Source organism: Perca flavescens, chromosome 22 (assembly GCF_004354835.1).
Source record: "Perca flavescens isolate YP-PL-M2 chromosome 22, PFLA_1.0, whole genome shotgun sequence".
NCBI lineage: Eukaryota > Metazoa > Chordata > Actinopteri > Perciformes > Percidae > Perca > Perca flavescens.
The window spans coordinates 8,495,767-8,518,251 of record NC_041352.1 but is presented as its reverse complement, the minus strand read 5'-3'; the positions used below and the strand labels follow the sequence as shown (position 1 = coordinate 8,518,251).

Here is a 22,485-nt window from a genome sequence, read left to right as displayed (position 1 = left end):
CCAGTCTGTGTTTACGCTGCTGTCAGGACATTTAAGTTTGGGCCTTAAGATAATCAGTTATGACTGAAGTGAACCCACACATGGTGACATATGTTTGAAGCTGTGATTGGAAGAAAACATGACAAAAGATTATCTTAATAAAATATATTTTTTTTTATTTAGTTAGAAAAGAAGAGGATGACATCTGACGACCATCACCTGAAATTCAGTCAAACAAGGCAGAGAGAAGTGTAAAGAGAAGTTTGAGAGACTCCAAAATAGCACAGGTTTAAAGAGTCTACACTTAAAGTATTTCAGAGAACGTACTGTAAAAGACAATAAACTACATAAACAAAGCATGGTACTTGTTTTAAATTTAGACTACATGAATACAAGTCAAGTTGTTTCAAGTTCCAAATGGGCCACGATAACTACAAATAAACTGCCCCATTTTCTTTTTTTTTTCTCCAAAGGATATATGCCAGAATAAGGATACAAATGGTTCTGCTGGGCCACAATATCAAGTCTTGGCATCTTGAATAAATAAAGTGTAAACACAAATGTAAAAAGAAAACACCATTACAAGAATAATAAGGCTTGTTCTATATATACACACAGAACAGACACACTATGACGTAATGAGGAATCGGTTTTCATTTGAATATTCTCTTTTTGCCTCACCAAATGCTTTAGGGTCTTACTCACCTGTTGAGCTCATCGTTGTTTTGGTCCTCTCTTGGTAACTGTGTTGTCTTCTTTTGGTCTGGCAGATCTAGCAAATTGCTGTGAATTTATAGTTAAGGTCCGTAGGCAATAAACATTTCCATTAAATGGGCAAAAGGTTTACTCTCACTTGATAAAGTATCTTCCTTTTCAGGCAAAGACTTTTAGCTGCTTTTAAGTAAGGCTTGTTGAACAAAAATATAATCCCATACAGGCAACACATCTGCTCCTTCATCTGGTCCCATTAGGAATCTCTACCTTTCTAATTGTAATTTGGGCATCAACAAATGCATAGCTTTCTTTCTCTACAAATGTAAAACACCAATAGCACCACAGAAAATATACAAAAAAAAACGCAACCTTGCTGAAAAGCCAATTTCAGCTTTCAGCAGCGCTTCAAAAGATGGAAAACCACAGACTAATATTTTATATCATACTCATATATACGATCATGTTTTACTCCCAGAGCTGTATGCGGCAGCTTTAAGCCACAGGGGACCTCTTCCTTGTGACACTTGCCGACTCATATGAATTTAATTTGAGAAAAGGTCACAGCTGTTTGCTCATAGATGCCAGAAGACTACTGGCCAAAAATGGACATTTTAAGACTTACTCAGTGACAGCTACTGTCATACACATAGATTGCAGATGTTCAGCCAATGTGACCATGTTAAATAAAAGGGAGATGAGCCAGATGTGTGAAAGGCTGTCAAAGTGCTGTCTCTTAATAAACCTTACACTTTAAAAACTACTAGCATGTTGTTCTTCCAGCTCAATAATTTTAGTAGCAGGCTGTTTGAGGATTCTCTGGCAAGTGCCATACCGCAGTCTCCAGCTAGCGCTGAAAAAATCATTATAGGGAATCTAAACTGACACCGGCTGTCCTCTGACTATGACTGCTTAAAAAGACATCTCTACCAAAAATGAACCTCCAGTGACACTCCAAATAGAATAAAACCACAAAATCATTCCAAGTCCACCTTATTATTAGAGTTCTATTTGCTACATTTTAGCACAATTGCAGTGGTATATTTATACCAGCTGTACAGTTTTTTCTTAACGGTGCAACACCAGCAAAAACGTATACAAAAAATAATAAAATTCAAAAGGAAAAAAATGGCTCTTCTTGGCTGGCTGCTTCATGTCACTACCCATTTAAAGTTATAATCCCTAAGAATTTCATGAATTCCAATCTCAGTTGGGCGGAGCCAAACCTGCGGCTGCTGCTTCGAGGAGCAAACCCCTATATACGGGCTCCTGCTCTACCAGGGGAGCTATCCAGGTGCCCCCTCAGTTTTGATACCATTAATGGTTGGCATAAGCCATTTAATGTATTTGTCTTCAGTTATTACTTCAAGTAGTAGTAATTATTGGTAGTGGGGAAGCCTGCCATTCCCACTCGGATTCCCACACAGCTTCAGATAGCTTACCTAAACACGGGGATACACAGGAAACTACAGAGCCCCTTTATCAAGCGAACACATTTGCCAGCAGTTTGTGCATCCAACATACAATGCCTAAAACTCTATAAACCACCATACTCTAGTTAGCAAAGCAAATTTCAAGCTTCCAAACCGCCTCTTAAATGGCTGAATGCTGACTAAATGTCTAAACTAACAGTCACCTTACCTGGAATATAGCTAGATGCAGGACTTTGCTGTTTATTCTTTGAACTCGTAGATGAACATGCTGTCGCTGTGCTAATTGGTTATGGGGGTGCACGTTAAAACGCCATCAAATTCAATAGCCTTGTTCCATTAGACAAGTTCAAAAGGTTGACGTGCAATTATCAGTGTTGGGCTGAGGAAGAGCAGGTGGTGGGGCAGGGCTGCCAGAAATTAGTCCTCATCCTCCGGAAGGCATGGAGGACCAAAGCCAACCACACATCTGTGATGGTAGGTGTCCACCTAATAATCATCACACACCACCTCTTAACTGACCCATTAAGTATGTTCAGTGCATTAGTATATACCAGGTCTAAATCCTTCTTTTCTCAAGAGGTCTCTTGTGGGATAAACTTTCCATGTACTATAAACACACTGTGTTACGTCTCATAAATTCAATATAAAATGGCCTAGTGAGATGGAACAGGAGGTGGATATTACACAACAAAGTGAACCCAGACTTGCTAAGTACATATTAGTTTTGTGTTTTAGGGGAACTGTTTTCCAAAAAAAAATGTGTCTCCACTAACAGCTTAAGTTTGCAAATGGACATTCCTCTCATTGAATAGCTTTTTTGGGTAACTAATCATTTAAAAAAAACATTGTACCAGTAAAACGAACTATTCGTATACAGATGCGTCCAACTCCTCCAAATAACTGAACCCTATTAAATAAACTTGGATTTCCACTCCTTAGAAAACCTCGTCCTTGTTTCATCTTGCGAGAGCGAGTAAAAGGATACGACGACGAGGGGTTTGTCATAGAGAACGTAGCCGTTGGTTTCCCGCAGGGCTTTCTCTGCACTCTGCTCACTGGGGAGTCCTACGAAGGCCTGCCCTTTCATCCGCCCCTCCTTCATTAACACAATGTCAAACCTGAGGGGAAAAAAAAACCAAAGCAGGGACACATGATTATCACTCCGGGCTCGCAGCCTAGCAGAGTCAACATTGTGATGAAGCTATTCAGAGTTAAAAGAGGAAGATCTTATCTGCTGCTTCTGTAACCACATAAAAACACTGGTTGTCAATCATGTGCCACACTGCCACAGACAACCAGACTGACCCAATCATTATTTTATGATGTCATGACAAAATCAACATGAATACAGGGTTAATGACAGCAACCTACGTTTAGGTGAAATTGACCGCAGGACCGATCGAAACATGAATTTTGCATATCAATACGCAACTGTTCAGTACGGTCTGTGTTTGGCTGAAGTTAAAAACCTGCAGACTTTTGGGTGAAGATGTGGTAACACTGTTTAGGATTATCTGCATACATGTTTATTCGTAAGAAATTCACTAACTGACATAAACTGTAGTAACCCTCAAGCAGGGAAAAAAATAAATAATCACCTACATCTACAATTTTTTTAATCACCTACATCTGTGTTCAGAGCCTCTACTCGACATAAGCTCGGTTTGATGACTCAGATGGAATATTCATTTGAAGTACTGCTGATGCACAAACATAAAATGTCCCTCGTGATCTCTATGTCAGGTTAGATACTTAGTAATAACAACACACAGTCAGCATGAATTACTACAAACTCTCAAAGGAAAGTGACAAATTGCCAGAGTCAAAAATAGCTCATGAAGATCGGATGGGGTGAAGTGACACGCAAGCCACGTCAATAAGGTCAAGATCACGTGGATTGCTGTTTACATACATGTTTCTCTCGGCTTCTGACAAAGGGTTGACATATCTCCCATAGATGTACTTCAGGTCCTGGAAGACAAATGATGAATATTAAGACAAATAGTCTTAAAAATCATCTTAAAACACCATTGCAAAATGTAACTTTGACACTGAATGACAATATGATGACATGGAAATTGTCTAGAGCAATAAATGAAAACTCCAGAATAAAGCACCATATATCCAGTACACCAAAGTGGGTCAAGTGCTATAAATGTACCTACTTTCTCTTCCACTTGCTTTGCAATATTCTTCACGTACAGTCTGCAGGTTGGCTCACCCGGTTCATAATTTTTAAACACAGACATCCTTTTTATCTCTGTTTGAAAAGAGAGAAGAAGAAAAAAATTTGATGCACGGTGCATTTCAAAAACAGGTACAAAGGACCATCACAGAGCTGCCTATACATACATAAAGCCAAATTCAAAGTCATTGCAACTCAATACCATTCACTCAATGTTTTATTTGAAGACCGAGTGGACTGAAGAACTAGGCTAGAGATGTGTGAGACATTAAAGCAATGATTACGTTTGATCCGAGCACCTAGCAGCCAGTTCATTTTACCACATATATGTACACTTCCAGTAGAGTGATTGACTTTTATTTAGTTTTTAGATTTACGTTACAGAAATAAGTTTAAAAAAAAAAAAAAATCCAACTATCCCCAAACACTGATTCAGGTGGCGAAGGGTTTCAGAAATTACATTTTAGAACCAAAGCACTATTCAAACAGGATTCGTTTTCCTTTTTGTCCAGCGATGATGGCTCTCACTGCTCACGCTGCCTGCCAAATCTCTCTAATATGCATTTCAAACAACCACTGCTTCCATTCTTCTTGCATCACTTCTACACAGAACAGGATTTGTAATAGGGAAGAAGAATGTTAACAGAAAATGCAATCGTTATTTTTTTCTTCCCAGTTGATATGGTTACTGTGGTACAGGATCAACCTGCAATATACAGCATTAATACAAAGATGGTTGGATTATTATTGGAAGCATTTCCCTAACCATGTATGGCTTCCTGTAATTCAATTACCATTATTTTCTGATTTTTCTGATTTGTTGTGTTGCATTTGAGCTGCTGTGATAAGGGAATTTCCCCAATGTGGGATCAATAAAGTCTATCTTATCTTAATGTTTTTTCTTCTCAGGTTTGAAAACTAAAGTCTTAAGGGCTGTTTTTTTTTTTTTTTTTTTAAACCAATGCCAATGATATCGCTTTCCTGATACTGACATCCATGTATTTAGGGTGCGAGTAAATGGAAGCACACAGTAAACCTACACAAAAATGGGAAAAACATGCAAACTCCACCCATAATGGCCCCATAGTTTGGCCCAAGAGCCTTCCTTGCTGTAAGTGGACCGTGCCAACCGCTGATTCACAGGGATGCTTAAAAAGGTCATGTTTACCATCTCTTGACAGCCGTCCTTTCTCCAGCTCCTTTCTGGAGATGACGTCTGAGGGGAGATCCTGCTCCTCGTCGCTGTGCTCCTCCTGCTGTTGGGACGCCTGGGCGCTGGGGTAAAGCTTCCCGAAACCCTCGGCCTCTGCCACCTCCTGACTGCTGCTGGGGCTGAGCTCCCTCTCAGCCACTTCTGAAGAGACACAGGGGTTGGTTAAGGCTACCACATTACATTCATTCTGGCAAAAAAAAAAAAACACAGGCAGCAGCTAAACTGTATTTCATATTATGTGCCACTACGTTGGATGCACACTGGATTTCTTTAGGATACAAAACCGGAAGAGGACACTCTACCTCAAAGACAGATGGAAGTTTTCAAAGTGTCTAACAATAGCAGATGGTGAATTAAATCACTACACTTCCGCAATGTTTATCCTCTTCACTAAACCAAACAAGCTCAGGATGGGAAAGTGGAAGCAAATCACATCTTGGTCACAATTAGTTTAACATATTGATTTTGAAGACTTCTAACCGTGGCATCAATATAAACTGATTTGAGTTGAAAATAATGATTAGGGCAGCAATTATGAATTGATTAGTTGTTACCAACTATTATATTAAATCGCCAACTATTTTGATAATCAATTCATCGGGTTTAGTAAGTAAGACAATATCTGATTCCAGCTTCTTAGATGTGAATTTTTCTAGATTCTTCACTCCTCTGTGACAGTAAACTGAATATCTTTGAGTTGTGGACAAACGAGACATTTGAGGACGTCATCGGACTGGCTCCGCTGCGTGTCTGCTCCGTGCTCCGCCGTCCTTCAATACCCACCAGGCCCGGATTTGTTGCGGCACGGCTGCGGCCATGACTGACAGCTGTAGTCACGAGGACCCACAAAAAACAACAGTTCGTTTGCATCCAGAGAAGTAGAGGGGAAACAACTCTGTGCTGTGTTTTCAAGGTGTAATGCAGGGAAATATGATCCGCCGTGAGCACGGTGTATTTTATTTTGAAAATTAACTGGATGTTTTATTTTGTTTCTGTGCTCAATTTCCTGTCCCGCACTGAATTGCTGCGGAGCTCTCCGGCGTCCGACAAAAATAGAAGCTCTGCGTATCTGCTCCTGCTGCTCCGAGCTGTGCCGTTCTGCAGCCAGTGGAAATACACACATTGACTTGAATGGAAAGCTATTGACTCCGCCACTGTTCCGGAGCGGATCCGCAGACGTTACGCAGCCCGGTGGAAATTGGGGGTTGGGCTTTGGGAAACCCTGATTGACATGTTTCACCATTTTCGGAAATTTTATAGACCAAACATCTAATCAATCAATTGAGAAAATAATCGACAGATGCATATAATTGGTTAAAAAAAAAAAAAAAAAAAATCCTTAGTTGCAGCCCTAATAAGGATTTCTTTTGTTGGGGTTTAATATGATAAATGCTGTCACATTGGTTGCACTGATAATTGAAAGGTCTGGAGAGTGAGGCATAAGCACATCAGTCTATGTCATATAAAGAACTGTATTCAAATCAAAATCCAATCCTGTTTTGCAAACATGGGTTTGAAAGGCAGTGGGAAGGATAACTCTGGCAGACTTTTGAGGAGTGCACACACGTTGTAGATGAAATTACTAAGAGCAGTGAGCCTTTACAAATCCAGGGAGGGGGAAAAAGCTTGTCATCCACATAAGGTGTATGTGAGCGTGCACTGGAGCAAGAAGTGTTGGGGAGTTTTTCTGATACACTCTCGGCAGAGAACTAGATCACTGCTTTCAAAATGATCCTCCTCCTTATCTGTCCCCCACCTCCCCTTTCCATTTAAATAGCTTGTTTATCGGCTCACCCCCTCCCCCCTTCCCCAAAACAAGACTAATCCAAAAAGCCACCTGTCATAGTTTATCTTTCCCCTGCCTTTAGAAAATCTTTTGTGTTTGACTTTGAGATCTATTTTACTTCTCAGGGGCTTGGCAGGGAGTGAAGTTGTAGCTAGAGAGAAGGGAGATAAGGCAAACGGGGAACTGCACAGCTGACAAGTAACACAGACTGTGCCCCCAATGACATTTTCTCATACAGATAATGGTAAAAACCTTTTCGGTGCCAGTTTCTGCTGTGATATACTGCTGTGCAACACTTGGCTCTGACTTCACCCATGGTACGGGCTTTAACTTATGTCAGTAGCAGTATCAAACCATTTTCTGCTTCAATGTGATAATAAACATGATGTATAGTATTAATCAAATCCTTACGGTGCCTATCTTGCTCAAAAGACAGAAAGCAGTGCACTTTTTATACAGAGCCCCCCCCCCTCAAATGTATGTGCTGACTATAGTATTGGTATGATTTATATTTACTAGCCAATTGTAAAAATAGCCTTTTTGTGTTACTTAATACAATTTTGCCTATTTGGTCCAGCCCTAATCTGTATAGGCACTAAATTCCTTCCCAAGATACTCTAACTAAGGATGATATGGCTTTTTCAGGGGCGATAACTCATATTTGCAACCAATATACATTTGCAGTAAAAGTGAAAAGCCTAGTGTCATAATTTAAAATAATGCAAAGTCCAAACCAAAACATAGTTTAAATGCCTTTAAGCATATGTTTATTTAAATGCTGCAAAAGGCAACTTTTGCAGCACTTTCAGACCTTTTCTGTAGTGCATCTATCAAGATTGGGGCAGACTGAAGTCTCTACTAACTAGGACTGTCCCGAATACTATTTTGGGGGCATCGAAGCTTCGGTGAGAAATATTTGAATATATTCGAAGCTTCGCAGTTAAACAGAGGCGGTGGTTGAAAAGAAGTTTCTCTGAGTACTCGCTTACGAACGTAGGAGAACCTACATATTTTTGCAACCTAACTACGAAAAGCAAGCAGGCAAGAAACTGTTTCAGTACTGCGCCGCACGCATCAGCAATAAAAAAAAACAAAAAACACAATTCAGACAATCGGAAAATGCTGAAAATCGCAGCCAATAATCGGCCATACTGATAATGGGTCGACGTTGACCTTAAATCGACCAAGTCATTTATAGAGATGATAATCCCACAGTCAGGTGAATGAAAATAATTGTCAGTTGAAGCCCTTGATTCAATATATCTCATGAACTTATTACAAATCCTACAGATTTCATTGATGGGGCAAGTGCATTCCTGATTTAACATTAACTATGGTTTACTCCCAGCAAAGTGCCATATAACGTAGAGGAAAACTTCATTTTAACTGGTCATTAACCAGAACCTGAGTAATCTATTTATAAGCACAAAGGCCAAATAGTCTTAAACATGAGGAGTTGCTGCTTTTCTCTGTTATATCATTGCGTATTGAGTATTTTGGGGGATTGGAACTGGTGTTTAGACAAAGCAAGAACTTTACAGACATCACCTTGGGCTATGGGGAATTGTGATGATGGCCACTTTTCACAGTCAGCAAACGATTAATGAATTAATAAAAATAAATCAACAGACTACGTAGTTATGAAAATAATCATAAACTGACGCAAGTGTCAAAATAGGGAAGCAGAGCCCTCACCTCTGCCTTCATCATCAGGTTGACTTGGCCCACTTCCTTCCACTACGGCTGCCACCTCTGGAACCGAAATGTGGAATTCAATTTTCTTCTGCCCGGCGGGGTGGGGCTGCTCAAACACATCGGAGGGCTGCAGCACTGGAGCACTGAGGACAGAAGAGACAATCACCACTCCCCTCAACAGCAGCCTCTAAAATGCCCCAACAATAAACCTGGCTCCTGAGTGGCTTAAGTATTGAGATATTTTGTTCTGGTCAACCAGAAATATTTCCCAGTCCACATACATGTAGCCTCGAGACACTGAGCTGTGGGTGTATTTATAGTTTCTGTTCATTAAGTGTGTATGTGTTGCTGAAACAATAAGTCTCTGAGCCACAGAAGGCTGTCTTTATGAGAAAGACTTATTGCCTAGGAGGTTTTTGTCCTGCTTTTTAAGCTGCCCATGAATACTGTCTATGTGTGAGGACTGGAACATGCATGAGTGCCTTTGGTGTACCTCTGAGAGTCTGGTTTGGGAGCATAGAGTAGATCCTTGATCTTGGGCTTCTTTCTCTTTGAAGCTGTTTTTGGTCTCAAGGGTCTCTTGCATGCTTGGTTGACCAGGCCCATCAGACGAACAATCCTGAAATAAAGCAAGCATAGGGAATAAGGGGGGGGGGAAATAAAATTGCCCACCCACTGGAATTTAAATACATTTCCCTTCAAACCACTTAAAACATTTTAACTTCTGAATGATACATTAACACACTGGATCTACTGGCAGAGTAATGAAAGAAAAAAAAAAGTCAATTCCTTTGTCTCAATAAAATGTTTATGCGGAGAGTCCTCTTTAACTGCTCTTTACCTCTCCTTGTCTTCGTCTTCTCCACTCTCATACTCCGACTCTTGTCCACTGGACAGCTCCATCTCCTCCTCTGGTAGTGGGGGATAATCAGGAGGGAAGGGAGGAGGCATGGGGAAGGGAGGCGCAGGAGGCAACACGTCAAACTGCAGGAAACAAAACAACATGGCTTTGCTTACAAATGCCTCTGTGTTGAACTGACAGACTTCAGAGCGTAGTCTTTGCCAGGGTACCTGGTAAGTAGTGGTCAAAACTGGGATTCATCGAAGCAGTATAATTGATAACACTATTAAGGCATGGCCGGCCACATATTCATTATCACAGTAGGGGTGATCGATTTAAATTACATTTACAACATTTTAAAACTTGTGCAAAGTGTTTAAATATTACCCACACCAACAATATGATGTCTGTGATAGGTAGTGATATTTAAAGGGCGGTATTTTCATTAACAATAAATGTGATGATTATTTCTTAAATGGATCATTCGATTCTTGAAAAGTGTCAATCACAATTTACCGAGAGCCCAAGGTGATGTCTTCTAATTGCTTATTTTGTCATAAAAAGAGTGAGAAGCTGAAGAAAGTCATTTTAATCTCAAGTAAGACAAAGCAAAACCGTAAATGTTCACCTTTTAAGAGCTGGACCAAGGAAAGGTTATACGGTTGCCAAGAGATTTTTCACTTAAACTGGCATTTTAAACATCCAATCAAAAAGAGGAACATCCTTCTCCGCACAGTTTCAGATTCATATAAAAACACGCTTGTCCACTGTCTGCCTTCAGTACTCAGGGCTTTCCATGCACTGTACTCACATAATCCAAATGCTCACACACAGGCTTCTGCGGCTGCAGTTAGGAAACTTTAATTTCTATTTTTACATGGAATCTTTCGAGTGTTACTACTAAATCAATAAGCCACTGTTTGCTGAGGGTCCTTTAAAGATAGGAGCTGGTTGACCTCAATAGTTGAGTTCCTTCCTTTCACACATCTTCTTTGACACACATTTGAATACTGGCCTCTTTATAACAACACAGCCGGTTGATCTTTATCCAATAATAATGTATACAAGCTTACCATGGGGGGTCTGGCAGTGACTGGGCCAAACGGACATGGTAAATTCATCTTGTTCATCAGATGTAGTACCTGTATAATTGGAGATAGGACTGTTACAACAGTGATAGTTGTATCTAAAGATTCACACCAAAAGTTGGGTGGGAGCTGGTAGTATAAATATACTGCTTCTCTCAAAACAGGCAGCCTATGTAAAACAGATTGCAAGGCTTTTGCATTTCCATTTAAAATACAAGGCTCAAGCTGAGATTGAGGCTGAGGTGAGATACCAGTGGTGAGGCTGGGTGTGAAGGCGGCTTCTCTGCAACACACTAGCACCACCAAGACGCCAACGCTGGAAGTACCAGCAATGTAAATCCAGGCAGCACAGCTCCCAGGGAAATGTTAAACCCATAACTCATGCCTCCCACTTATGGTTTATTATTAATACTTGCTCCCCAAATTGAAATTTAAAAGGCAAATGTTTTCTGTTTGATCTTTAAGAGGTTGGATACAGTTCAAAAAAAACCTCTGGGATATTTATATCTCCATTTTACAATATGAATTTGAAGGCTGGAAATGCTATCACATTTGCATTTTTTGGACAAATTCCTGCTTCCCAATAAATGAAAGTTTGAATAGCGGGAGAGTATGAAAAGACGAAAAAAATGCAAATACAATACACACAGATTACCAACATTTGCATATCAAAAGAAGGTGAAGGTGTTGGAATAAGGTAAAATGATATACTCACTTGAACATAAAACTTTGGCACACTCATGAGGACATGTGTTATATTTGCCAGAATGCTATTAGAAGGTGGGGGGTATAAATATTTCAAAGTGGGATTCAATTGGAAATTCAACCTGTAGAGAGAGTGAGAGGAAAAGACAAAATTACTTAAAAGGAAACTCTGTAGCTGCAACTATCGCCTTCACTTAACAACAAAATATGCCCAAAAAATGGAGACGCGTGAATATGTGGTCCAGACGGTGAGTTTCAGTTAGGTCGCTTATTCTTTAGATGACAAGCACTCAGCCAACACAATGTGAAACCCAGCCATTAAGGGAGATTGGGACCAGCATGCCCTGTCAGCACAAAAGCTTGTCCTTGTGTAATAATAACTTTTATAAAGCCAAGACTCTGCATGGCACGAGAGAACAAATCTAAATCTACTGAGGCCTAATAAACAAAGACTTAAAGGGAAGGTACACTGTTTGTCATCTAGCCAAGTGGCAGATCAAACAACAAAGAAATCTGTTAGTTCTGCTGGGACGTAGATGAAAATTAACTGTGTAATAATGCTTGGGAGAACAGACTATATTTTGCTACAAGGTGAAAAATAACATGACAATGCAATCTTAAAAAAGGAAAGTAAAAAAAAAAAAAAAATTAATGAAAGAATTTCCATCAGTTTAGCTGTAAAATTAAAAGGTTTGCTCCGGCCAGTGGTTGGCGTTTGGTTTTGGCTCGTTTTCAACAAGGCAGCCGGGTCACAAACTTTCTCACTATTTCAGCTAACAATAGTACACTAAAATATGTTTCTGAAAACATCTGAGGCAGGTAATATGCAATGCTGTAAGTTTGATTCATATTTGATCAGCGCCACCTTGTTTGACCAGAGTTCACAAGCAGTTATCGACTCCTCGACTGTGATTGGTTGTTTTCAGTCAGCCGCCGTGGAAACTTACAAATGTCATTCAAAGCACTAGGAAAGGCAGAGGACAGATTTCACAGATATTCTGTCTCATGTACTACGGTCAGGATATAGCGACAGTTTCAGCAAATATGAAAACAAATATTTTTTTTTTTTTTAAAGTTACCTACTGCAGCTTTAATGCAATACATGGTAGTGATCCCTTCTATGCATTAAAGCTGCAGTAGGTAACCCATTGAGACAGAGCACATTTAAGTCCCGCCCCCACCGGAGGGGAAAACTGTCCACTCACTGTCGTTTTCCCCTCCGGTGGGCATGGCGCGATCTCTCCGTCTCTATATAAAACTAGAGCTGGGCAATATATCGATATTATATCGATATCGTGATATGAGACTAGATATTGTCTTAGATTTTGGATATCGTAAAATGGCATAATTGTTTAAAAAGTTGTCTTTTCCTGGTTTTAAAGGCTGCATTACAGTAAAGTGATGTCATTTTCTGAACTTACAAGACTGTTCTAGCTGTTCTATTATTTGCCTTTGCCCACTTATTTATTATATCCATATTACTGATGATTATTCATCAAAAATCTCATTGTCTAAATATTTTGTGAAAGCACCAATAGTCAACACCGCAATATCATTGCAGTATCGATAGAGGTATTTGGTCAAAAATATTGTGATATTTTTTATTTTCTCCATAATCGCCCAGCCCTATATAAAACCATTCAAAACATGCATTTTTGGAGGGCATTAATGACAGTGTTACTTTAGAACAAAACTTTGTTTTGTTTGATCCCAGAATATATTCTTGTCAGAATAAAAACATGTCTCTTAGTATTTTAACTGTAGGACACCAGAATTCTCTACTGCTATACACAATAAGAATAACACATTTATTTGCATAGACATGTATGGAGCCCAATCAGGATCTCTCATTAGAATTGATTCATATTAGGGGCTTCGGATAAACAGAGTAGTATTGATCCGTACTACAAATAATACATAATCAAGCAAACTGCATCATATCAAGAAGGTGTGAACAGTACTGGCTGATCCACATTTTATTTCAGCACAAGGCAGGATAGACTGTCAGTTTTGGAGCGAAAGGTATCAAAGACCACCTGGTCCCACCAACTGGCAGGACAGACGGCCTGTCAGGCGCTCAATGGCAGCCTGACCATCTAATTGGACACAAGGCCGCTGACAGCTTCTGACTATTGCTCTCAGATTCTCATCCAGGTTTACATACGTTTTCGTCACACACACACACACACACACACACACACACACACACACACACACACACACACACACACACACACACACACACACACACACACACACACACACACACACACACACACACACACACACACACTTAATTGTATAAATTATGTGGGTGGGTAATGACTTGGTAATGAGAGATAGGGCCCAAAACAGGTTACCATAATGTAATATAATAATTTTCTTTTAACCACAGAAGACAGGCAAGAAGAAATTATAGAATTCAACATTCTCATCCAGGTTTAATGTCAGCTAGCTAAGAATCTACCTTCCTTGGACACACTCCTCTCTTCTTTCCTTTGACTGCTCTCTCCTCTAACTTTTCATCTCTGTGCATCCCGTCCCACGGGATGCCTGTTACTAAACGGGCTCTGAGGAGTTTACTCCCCGGAGTCCTTGTGTTTTGATTTTTTCTCACCCAGCATATTTCCTTGGAGCACGTTGGCACCAAGATCTTGGTTGCAGCTGTCGCCGTGGTCCTGCTGCACTCCCTGCCAAGCTCTGCCTGGCCCTGCAGTGTCATGCTAAGTCCTGCTGAACCCTGCTGCTTCCTGCTACGTCCATCCATGCTCTGCTGGGCCACGCTACATCCTGTAATGCCCTGCAGCGCACTGATAGGATATGAACTACTATGACTATCATCTGAAGTCACTATTCCTTATCTTTAAAGTGACTATTATTGCCACCGTTCATCACACCCCCAACCGGCATCGTCAGACACCGCCTACCAAGAGTCTGGGTCTGTCCGAGGTTTCTTCCTAATAGGGAGTTTTTCCTCGCCACTGTCGCTCTGCTTGCTCTTGGGGGGATTATTAGAATTTTTGGGGCTTTGTAAATGTAAATTGTGGTCTAGACCTACTCTATCTGTAAAGTGTCTCAAGATAACTCTTGTTATGATTTGATACTATAAATAAAATTGAATTGAACATGACTTATAATGCACTACAGAATGACCCACTAACCCACCAATAATGTATAACCGAGTAGAGTGGAACAATTTTGGAAAATAATCTAATTGCGATATTTTCCCCCAACTAATATTGTGTTTTCAAATGCGATTCTTTTTTAAGCTCCATTTCTGCTCTATTATTCAACAAAGACAAACAATAAATCATTGTATAGTAGGACAAACACAATTTTAGATAGATTTAACAAACCGTTCCTTCCTGTAAGCCAGGCCTGTATGTTATGATGAAATGAGGTGATGCATGAATTTATATGAATGACATATTATTTATTTATAAACTACTTAAATCACAGTGACTGATTTGTTGAACGTCCAGCCTTGTAAACATAATAATTACCGTGACACCATAAAAAAAACGCTGACAAAGAAACCTGCTGTAAACATTGATATGAAAGTCCGTAACAAATCACGCAAACTAAAGTGCAGATTGCAGAAATGCACTTTTTAAACACCGTCTGTGAACTTTACTGGACACTGGTCTTTAAATATGTATAAATCGTATATGTGCACTGTGCACAAAGAGTATGGCACTGCCAGCCATAGTGATCCTACGGCTTGACCACGTCAGTTGAATATAAAATATGTGCGGAGGGCATGTTGTACCGCGTCTCCAGTGTATTTATCAAAGCCGTGAGCCCAGGCGTGGTCACCGTATTGAGGTGCATCATATCTTTCGCAATAAACTCGGTTAGTGCTTAAGTAATTTCCACATTCTGTTCTGAAGTACGTTCATATGGAGTTACACTTACGCGGTCAGTGATCCCTGTCGGGTGGTATTTCGCTTACTTGACACGCTGACTTTTTTAGCCATGCAACTATCGTACATGGCTTTGTAATGATACAGGTTAGTAGTGCTGCCCCGTGAGGTAGCAACGTTAGCAGGGCAGGTTTTGCACAAAACCTGATGCTGCGCAGCAACTTGGCAAGTTGATGCTTCCTTTAGCAGACACTTTATTTAATCTTGCGTGTCACATGACCAGAGTGTAATCGCAGCCTTTGTGATTAGAAAATCTCATTTTTAAAACATACCATGATTTAATTGCAAATGCAATTAATCATTCAGCCCTATAACTGAGGCCTTTCATGTCATAATTTATGAAACTCTTAGGCCGGTTACACACTGGTTGCGTCGCGCGAGCGTGTCAGCTGCGTGGCGTGTCTGTTTATATTTCGGCTCCCATGTTAAGAGGTTAGAGCTTACACACTGCCTGCGTGACAAGCGGCTCGAGCATCGATTTTCTAATATTGCACCTGTCAATACAGAACGAAATATTCTGTAGCCTATTTTGCCGTCAATACTGCTGACATTGTCTTTGCTGTAATCAAATCAGTATATATTCATGTTTAACATGGTATTTAATTTTATCAATGGGAAACATACATGTGTCAAGACAAGGCTAGCAGCAGCAGCACCGCGTCAGAAACGTTTCTGGTGTGTAAAGAAATAGAAAAATCCACGCAGCTGACACGCAACAGAAACACCACGCTCACAGTGTGTAACCGGCCTTACAGATTTATCATCCATAAAAGAAATCAAGAGAAGAAAATGTCCAACCCAGTCTCACGGCAGTTTGTGAAATGGTCACGCTATTTAATCTACAGTATTGATTCTTGTACACAGGCATGTTTTTCAAATTTTTTTTCGTGGTGGCCAGCACAAAAATGTATTAAAAAAAAAAAAAAGTATTTCAATGGGAAGCATATGCCGTGATCACAGCACGACTATGGTAGCAAGTAGCATGAAATGCCGAGAGAGACTGGGGGTCGTGGCCCGCGTGTGGCATTTTGTTTCCCCGTTGTTGCGTTCCTAATCACAACCGTCCCGTTATTGTCGCGCGTCCCCCGCGGCCGTCTCCCAGCGTGTGATGCGTCCATTCCCCGTTCTTCTTTACTTAAACACAACCTCTGCCGCAGTCCCATTGTTGTCGCGTGTCCCCGGGCGTAACGTTTCCTTTCCTCGTTCATCTTTTCCTAAACCCAACCTCCGTATAGATGGTTCCCATTTCGTGCTGGCCACCACGAAAAAAAATTAGATAAACGTGTTCTTGTACACAAATCAATAGATTAAAAATAACGTGACCATTTCACGAACTGCTGTGAAACCGTGTTGGAATGTTTCATCCCATTTAGCAATTCAGAAATCAGCACTCACAATGCTATTAAAAAAAAATGCTTATGGACATGCATTCAACCATGGAATTAAAACTTTTTATGCATTCAACACTCACCCAAGACTAGGTGCAATGCCGGTCTCTGTAAGGGGAATGTTTGGTTGCTTGGTTTCCGGTTTCTTCTGCTCTTCCCTGCCCCGTTTACCACTGTGGAAAAATGTAAACATGTTACAAAAAGGATTCAGAGGCACATTTCACCATCATTTGTGGGTAATATTTTAATGCTGGTAATTCGGTTTAAATGGGTGATGAGAATAGGTTCAAAGTTAAACTCAAGCACTAGGTTTAGATTTCAGTTCTCAGCATTTAAAATGTTAATTTTTTCAATTGGGAGTCTGGTGGTCAATCCAATTTGTGTATATTTGCTAACTTAGAAATAAAACCCATGTGTGGGAAATAATTTCTGGTCTGTGGCACTTACAACAGGATCTTGAGATCCACACAAAAGACACCACGGTCTGGCTCTATCTCACAGGCAGGTTAACAGCCCATACGTTTGCAATGTGCAACATAATGTTTCTCATAACTACAGCAAATTACCAGTGTTTCTTTATTCACATGATTCAAGCAACTTACCTGTCTGACACTGGTGGGTCCTTTAATACTGTGACATGATCTTGTCCTTTGGCAAACTCCACAACGAGTGTATGATCAAGAATCTCTAACTGATGGAGTCTGCTAAGAGCCTAAAATAGATGTAATGGGGAGTGAACACACCATACAGGACAGAAGAAGATAAAATTAGATTGAGTCTACATCATTGTTTAGCTCTAAATGTATGCAAGCAATGCTTTCACTGAATGTCATAAGCACAAACACTGCATAAATAACTCACTTTTGCTGCTGACTTTTCACTTCTAAAGGATGCAAAGGCTGCATGTTTCTGTGGAGATAGAAAAGCTTGTTCAGAATGGACAGCAACTCAAATGAATTTCAAGACGTAAACGCTCTCTTTTAGTGAGGCACAACCTACCAAACGACCAGTGTTTGAGAAGACCCTGACCGTCTCAGCTCCGAAATACTTTAAGAGGTCCTTTTTTTCATCCTGGCTGAGTTCAGCCGGTAAGTGGCGGATAAGCAGTGTCTTACTGCCGTTTGTTTGGACCAGTTCCTCATTCTTGTCCATTTCCCTGTGGGATAGCAGACAGAGAAAGGCCACACTTACAGACTGCTCAGACAGCAACATTCAAAAGAGCGACCAGAAAGTATAAACCTCTTTCAATGTGATGCAATCAAATACAACAATCCTGCAATAACTAGAACTTGTAAACACATTTCAAATTGTCTTGATTATACTGTAATTTGGTCCTTTACGTGTATGAGATGGACAAAATATTAGAAACCTAAGTAACGTTGCAAGTGTAATCAGAAGTCTGTGCAAAGCATCCTTAGCGTTAACGTTAGCTAGCTACATGTAACATTCATTTATTGTCATGTGTTAACCATTTTAAAAGGAATACTGCCAAATTACAGGACCAATCTTAAGCATTTTTTAAATATCCAAAGTTATGCTCTATCAAATGTGTACGTCTTTCGACCAGCAAGGCAAAGTTAAACTGCCATTTCTTTAATAAAGACACGTAACGTTACTACAACTACACTATGCTAACGTTAGCTCCAACCTTAGCGCAGTAATATAACGTTATCTAAACGAAGCTTACGTAACGTGCAGTGAATTCCCAGGTTGTTTGAACTATTCTGTTGCCTACTCTACATTATTGTATGACTCCAAGACAATAAATGCAGCCACTTGTATGTCTGCAAGCAAATAATTCAAAGCTAAAGGGTTATCTTTAATAACATACCTGCCTGTGCTGCAACCAGCTCCATGCACTATACACTTCCGCCTGGCTCTTCTTCTTCTAACGATAATTTCGGGTTGATAACAAATAGCACCACCTAATGGACTGGAGTATGCAAATCTAGGATTTGAAGACATTTGCGGGTCTAGCCTTGACCTCTGGGGGGATCCGTCTGTAAGTTGTCCTCTGTAGCAGCAGCATCGGAGCCAGCGACACAAACAGACTGAACAAACTGATCAGGAAGGCTGGCTCCGTTATTGGCTGCAAACAGGAGACATGTGGAAGCTGTGGTGGAGAGGAGGTCACTGAACAAACTGTTATCTATCATGGATAACCCCGACCACCCTCTCCACCCCACACTGGTCCAACAGAGGAGCACCTTCCCTAAAAGGCTCTGACAGCTTTGGTGTCAAATGGACCTCTACAGAAAATCATTCATACCACAAGCCATGAAACTCTTCAACATTTCACAGCTGAGTGTGAGATAACACTGTCATTACCTCATTTATTACAATATTGCACTAAAGCACAAATTGCGCACTCATATGTTTAGACTACATGCTTTTTTAAACATAGGCTACTAGGCTATGTATGCTTGTTGTACATTGTTTTTCATTTCTCTTGTATATGTTTGTAGGTGTTCTGGTATTTTACTTTATTATTATTTCTTGTAATTCTGTGTGGATGTTGTGCATATTATACCTGCTGCTGCACAGTCATTTCCCAGTATGGGATCAATAAAGTCAATCTATCTATCTCTCAATCTATCTATCTATCTTATCCCGGTGAATTTGTTTCCATAAACAAGTCCTATTTTTATGCTTTTTAATGCACTCTGGCACCTTTACATTCAAAATACAACTCTTATCTGAATGTGAAAGTCTGTCAAATGTTTTAATTGAAGCAAGTTTAGTAGAAACAGTGATGCATTACAGTGGCTTTGAACAAGTGGTAGAACTGAGAACACAAATGCACACATAACCAACCAGACAAATGGTGGACAAACAAGTGATGATGATAATAAAATGAGTAGAGTCCAATTCAGTGTGGGCTCCTCCCAGAAACTTAACAATGGGAGACCAAGACTTTTTGAAATCTGCCAGCTTGTCTTTTAGAGCAAACCTGATTCTCTCCAGATGCAGAAGGTTTGAGTCATTGATTGACGTTTTATTGAGGGAGTTTCGGGTTTCTTTCAGTGTGGAGGCAAAACCTTGATCACTGTTATGAGACTATTTTTCTGGAATTTTCTCAGTGTGTTCAGTCCCTCCGTCATGCACAAAATGTCCAACTTCTACCAACTTGAATATTTTAAATGTCTACCTCAAAAATATTAGTTAAAAAGTATACTGAGTAGAAACATAATTATTCACTGCTATCATTAAACACTTAAATCTATTTGTTAACATTAGTTTATTGGACTATTAAAAATGGTTTTCTTTCACTCAGACACACTGAAGCCACTGCTAGGATCTTAGTAAAGTTGGACCCCAAAGCAGAGAACCGGAGCTGGTATGGTAGGGTACAAAAAGTGTATTTGAACAGTAGACTGTATTAATATTAACAGTCTATGATTTGAACGAAAAGTGTCTCTTGTAGGAGCAGTGGCGACAGGGAGCTGCGGGAGATGTCCTCAGAGGCAGAGTGGAAAAACAGGCGATGAAAACCAGGAACTGGAAACAGCAGCGTGGCACCAACATAAAGCTGCACACACAAAAATCCACAGGTTGGGTACAAGAAATAACCGGAGGTAAAAATAAAAAATATATATATAATTCAACTGGTAGCGAACAGAAAAACAGCTACCGAACATGATGGAATAATCTGGCAGAGCAGTGGAGTGAAGACCCGGCTTAACTGGGGTGGGTGATGAGATGATGGAAAGCAGGTGCGCCTTGACTGCTGCCTGGAGAAGCCAGCCACGCCGCCTGCCACACACATGCTCTGCAGGAAGGAGAGGAGAGAGAAAAGAAACACAACAAAACCCCAACCAAAAACAAGACCAAAACACAGGATCATAACAGCCACACCGTTATGTAAAGTAATGACTAAATCTAAGCTAAAGACCTATCTTTTTGATGTTGCTTTTCTTTAAATAATCTATTCTATTAACTTTAATTTCTTATACTGCACTGTAACTTTTATTGTTATACTGCACTATCAATTTTATTCTTGTCTTTTAATGTTTTTAATTTGTTTATTAATGTTTTTAAATTGTTTTTAATTGTTTTCTAACTGCTCTTTAATGTTTTATGTAAAGCACTTTGAATTGCCCTGTTGCTGAAATGTGCTATACAAATAAAGCTGCCTTGCCTTGCCTTGCCTTGCCTTGCCTAATGCCATGCAACGTAAGGTTTGTAAAGTAAATTTTTACAGCATGGTTCCCTACCCCTATATTAAATGTATTAATATAACGATGGAGTTCAATCTCCAATACTCTGTACAGCTTGCTCTTGTACATTAAATCTTTTGCATATCTACAAACAAGTCTCTCCTGATTGATATATCTGCACATGTGAAATAATATTTTTTCACGAGCATTTTATTGTGCTCGAGGCATAAAACATATATCAGATGTAATAGGGATTGAAAACCATACATTTCCTCTCCTCTATGTCAAAACAAAAACAATTGCAGACAATAGAAAGTAGTTCAAATCTTAATAGAGAACAGACGCGAACAAGAATTATCCATCTCTATCATTCTGATAGTAACATAAAAAAAAATCATATTTACCTTTCACATGAGCGTTCACACTTAATTTTGCCCTTTACATCCTCCTCTCCTCTCTGTAAAAAACAAATGTACATGACAGAAAGTAGTTTAAATCTTGAGAGTAAAGATGAATATGATTTATCAGTCTCTACTGTATGTAGGTTAAAAATAGTTTTTCCTCTTTGACCAGAATATATATTTATATTGTATTATATATACTCTCTTTAAAAAAACAAAAACAAATGCAGACAACAGGAAGTCATTAAAAATAAATAAAAGGCAGTGGGTTTGCTCACACAGCAGGGGGTTCAATGCACCCCCGTTTTAATATAAATAAACGTTTTGTCAGTGCTGAACGTGCCCAAGGTGAATATGAATTATCCATCTGTATCATTCTAAGAAATGGATATTTACCTTTTACATTAGAGGGGTTTAAGCCTAATTTTGCCCTCCTCCTCCTCCTCCTCCTTTCCTCTCTGTAAAAAACTAATTCAGATAACAGTAACTTGTTAAAACCTTAAGAGAATAAAGGTCAACAAGAATTATTGATCTCTATCATTCTAATTATAACATTAAAGAAATTCATATTTACCTCTTACATGAGAGGGTTGAAGATTAATTTTGCCATCCTCCATCCTCCTCCGCCTCCTCTCTGTAAAAAAATAAAGCAGACAACAGGAAGTAGTTACATTTTTAATAGAATAAAGGTAAACATGAATTATCTATCTTCATCATTTTAATTATAAAATAAAAAAAGGATATTTACCTTTAGGTTCAAGCTTAATTTTGCCATCCTCCTCCTCTTCCTCCTCCTCCTCCTCCTCCTCCGCCTCCTCTGCCTCCTCTCTGTAAAAAACAAATGCAGACAACAGGAAGTAGTTACATTTTTAATAGAATAAAGGTAAACATGAATTATCTATCTTCATCATTTTAATAATAAAATAAAAAAAGGATATTTACCTTTAGGTTCAAGCTTAATTTTGCCATTCTCCTCCTCC

General features: G+C 39.6%; 1 protein-coding gene and 1 long non-coding RNA gene across 3 annotated transcripts; both read right to left on the bottom strand.

Moving 5' to 3' along the window:
* Nucleotides 1-443: 443 nt before the first annotated feature.
* Nucleotides 444-18,961, bottom strand: rnpc3 (RNA-binding region (RNP1, RRM) containing 3). 2 transcript variants are annotated; one of them, XM_028570035.1, is made up of 16 exons: nucleotides 18,779-18,961; nucleotides 17,947-18,103; nucleotides 17,809-17,856; nucleotides 17,550-17,659; nucleotides 17,031-17,120; nucleotides 11,647-11,758; nucleotides 10,917-10,985; nucleotides 9,844-9,986; nucleotides 9,496-9,621; nucleotides 9,003-9,145; nucleotides 5,477-5,662; nucleotides 4,289-4,383; nucleotides 4,036-4,094; nucleotides 3,109-3,241; nucleotides 685-762; nucleotides 444-513 (listed from the first exon to the last, which is right to left on the bottom strand). In XM_028570035.1, exons 1-15 carry the CDS (start codon nucleotides 18,910-18,912, stop codon nucleotides 694-696), a joined length of 1,674 nt encoding a protein of 557 aa, XP_028425836.1. In that variant the 5' UTR covers nucleotides 18,913-18,961; the 3' UTR covers nucleotides 444-513; nucleotides 685-693. The 2 variants fall into 2 exon arrangements, with proteins under 2 accessions (XP_028425836.1, XP_028425838.1); XM_028570037.1 differs by lacking the exon at nucleotides 18,779-18,961 and adding an exon at nucleotides 18,635-18,758.
* Nucleotides 18,962-20,150: 1,189 nt separating this feature from the next.
* On the bottom strand, nucleotides 20,151-22,148 carry LOC114549543 (uncharacterized). Its single transcript, XR_003691564.1, has 5 exons — nucleotides 22,080-22,148; nucleotides 21,902-21,973; nucleotides 21,509-21,561; nucleotides 20,579-20,716; nucleotides 20,151-20,476 (listed from the first exon to the last, which is right to left on the bottom strand). It is a non-coding gene; the product is annotated as an uncharacterized LOC114549543 (long non-coding RNA).
* Between the last annotated feature and the right edge of the window lie 337 nt (nucleotides 22,149-22,485).

Excerpts from the sequence above, each read along its gene's own strand:
- rnpc3 (XM_028570035.1), bottom strand. The coding sequence starts at position 18,912 with ATGTCTTCAAATCCTAGATTTGCATACTCCAGTCCATTAGGTGGTGCT. Across the intron at positions 9,146-9,495 it reads CCCAAACCAGACTCTCAGAG|TGCTCCAGTGCTGCAGCCCT; the intron begins GTACACCAAAGG and ends TTCTGTCCTCAG. Across the intron at positions 4,095-4,288 it reads CAAAGCAAGTGGAAGAGAAA|GACCTGAAGTACATCTATGG; the intron begins GTAGGTACATTT and ends TTTGTCTTCCAG.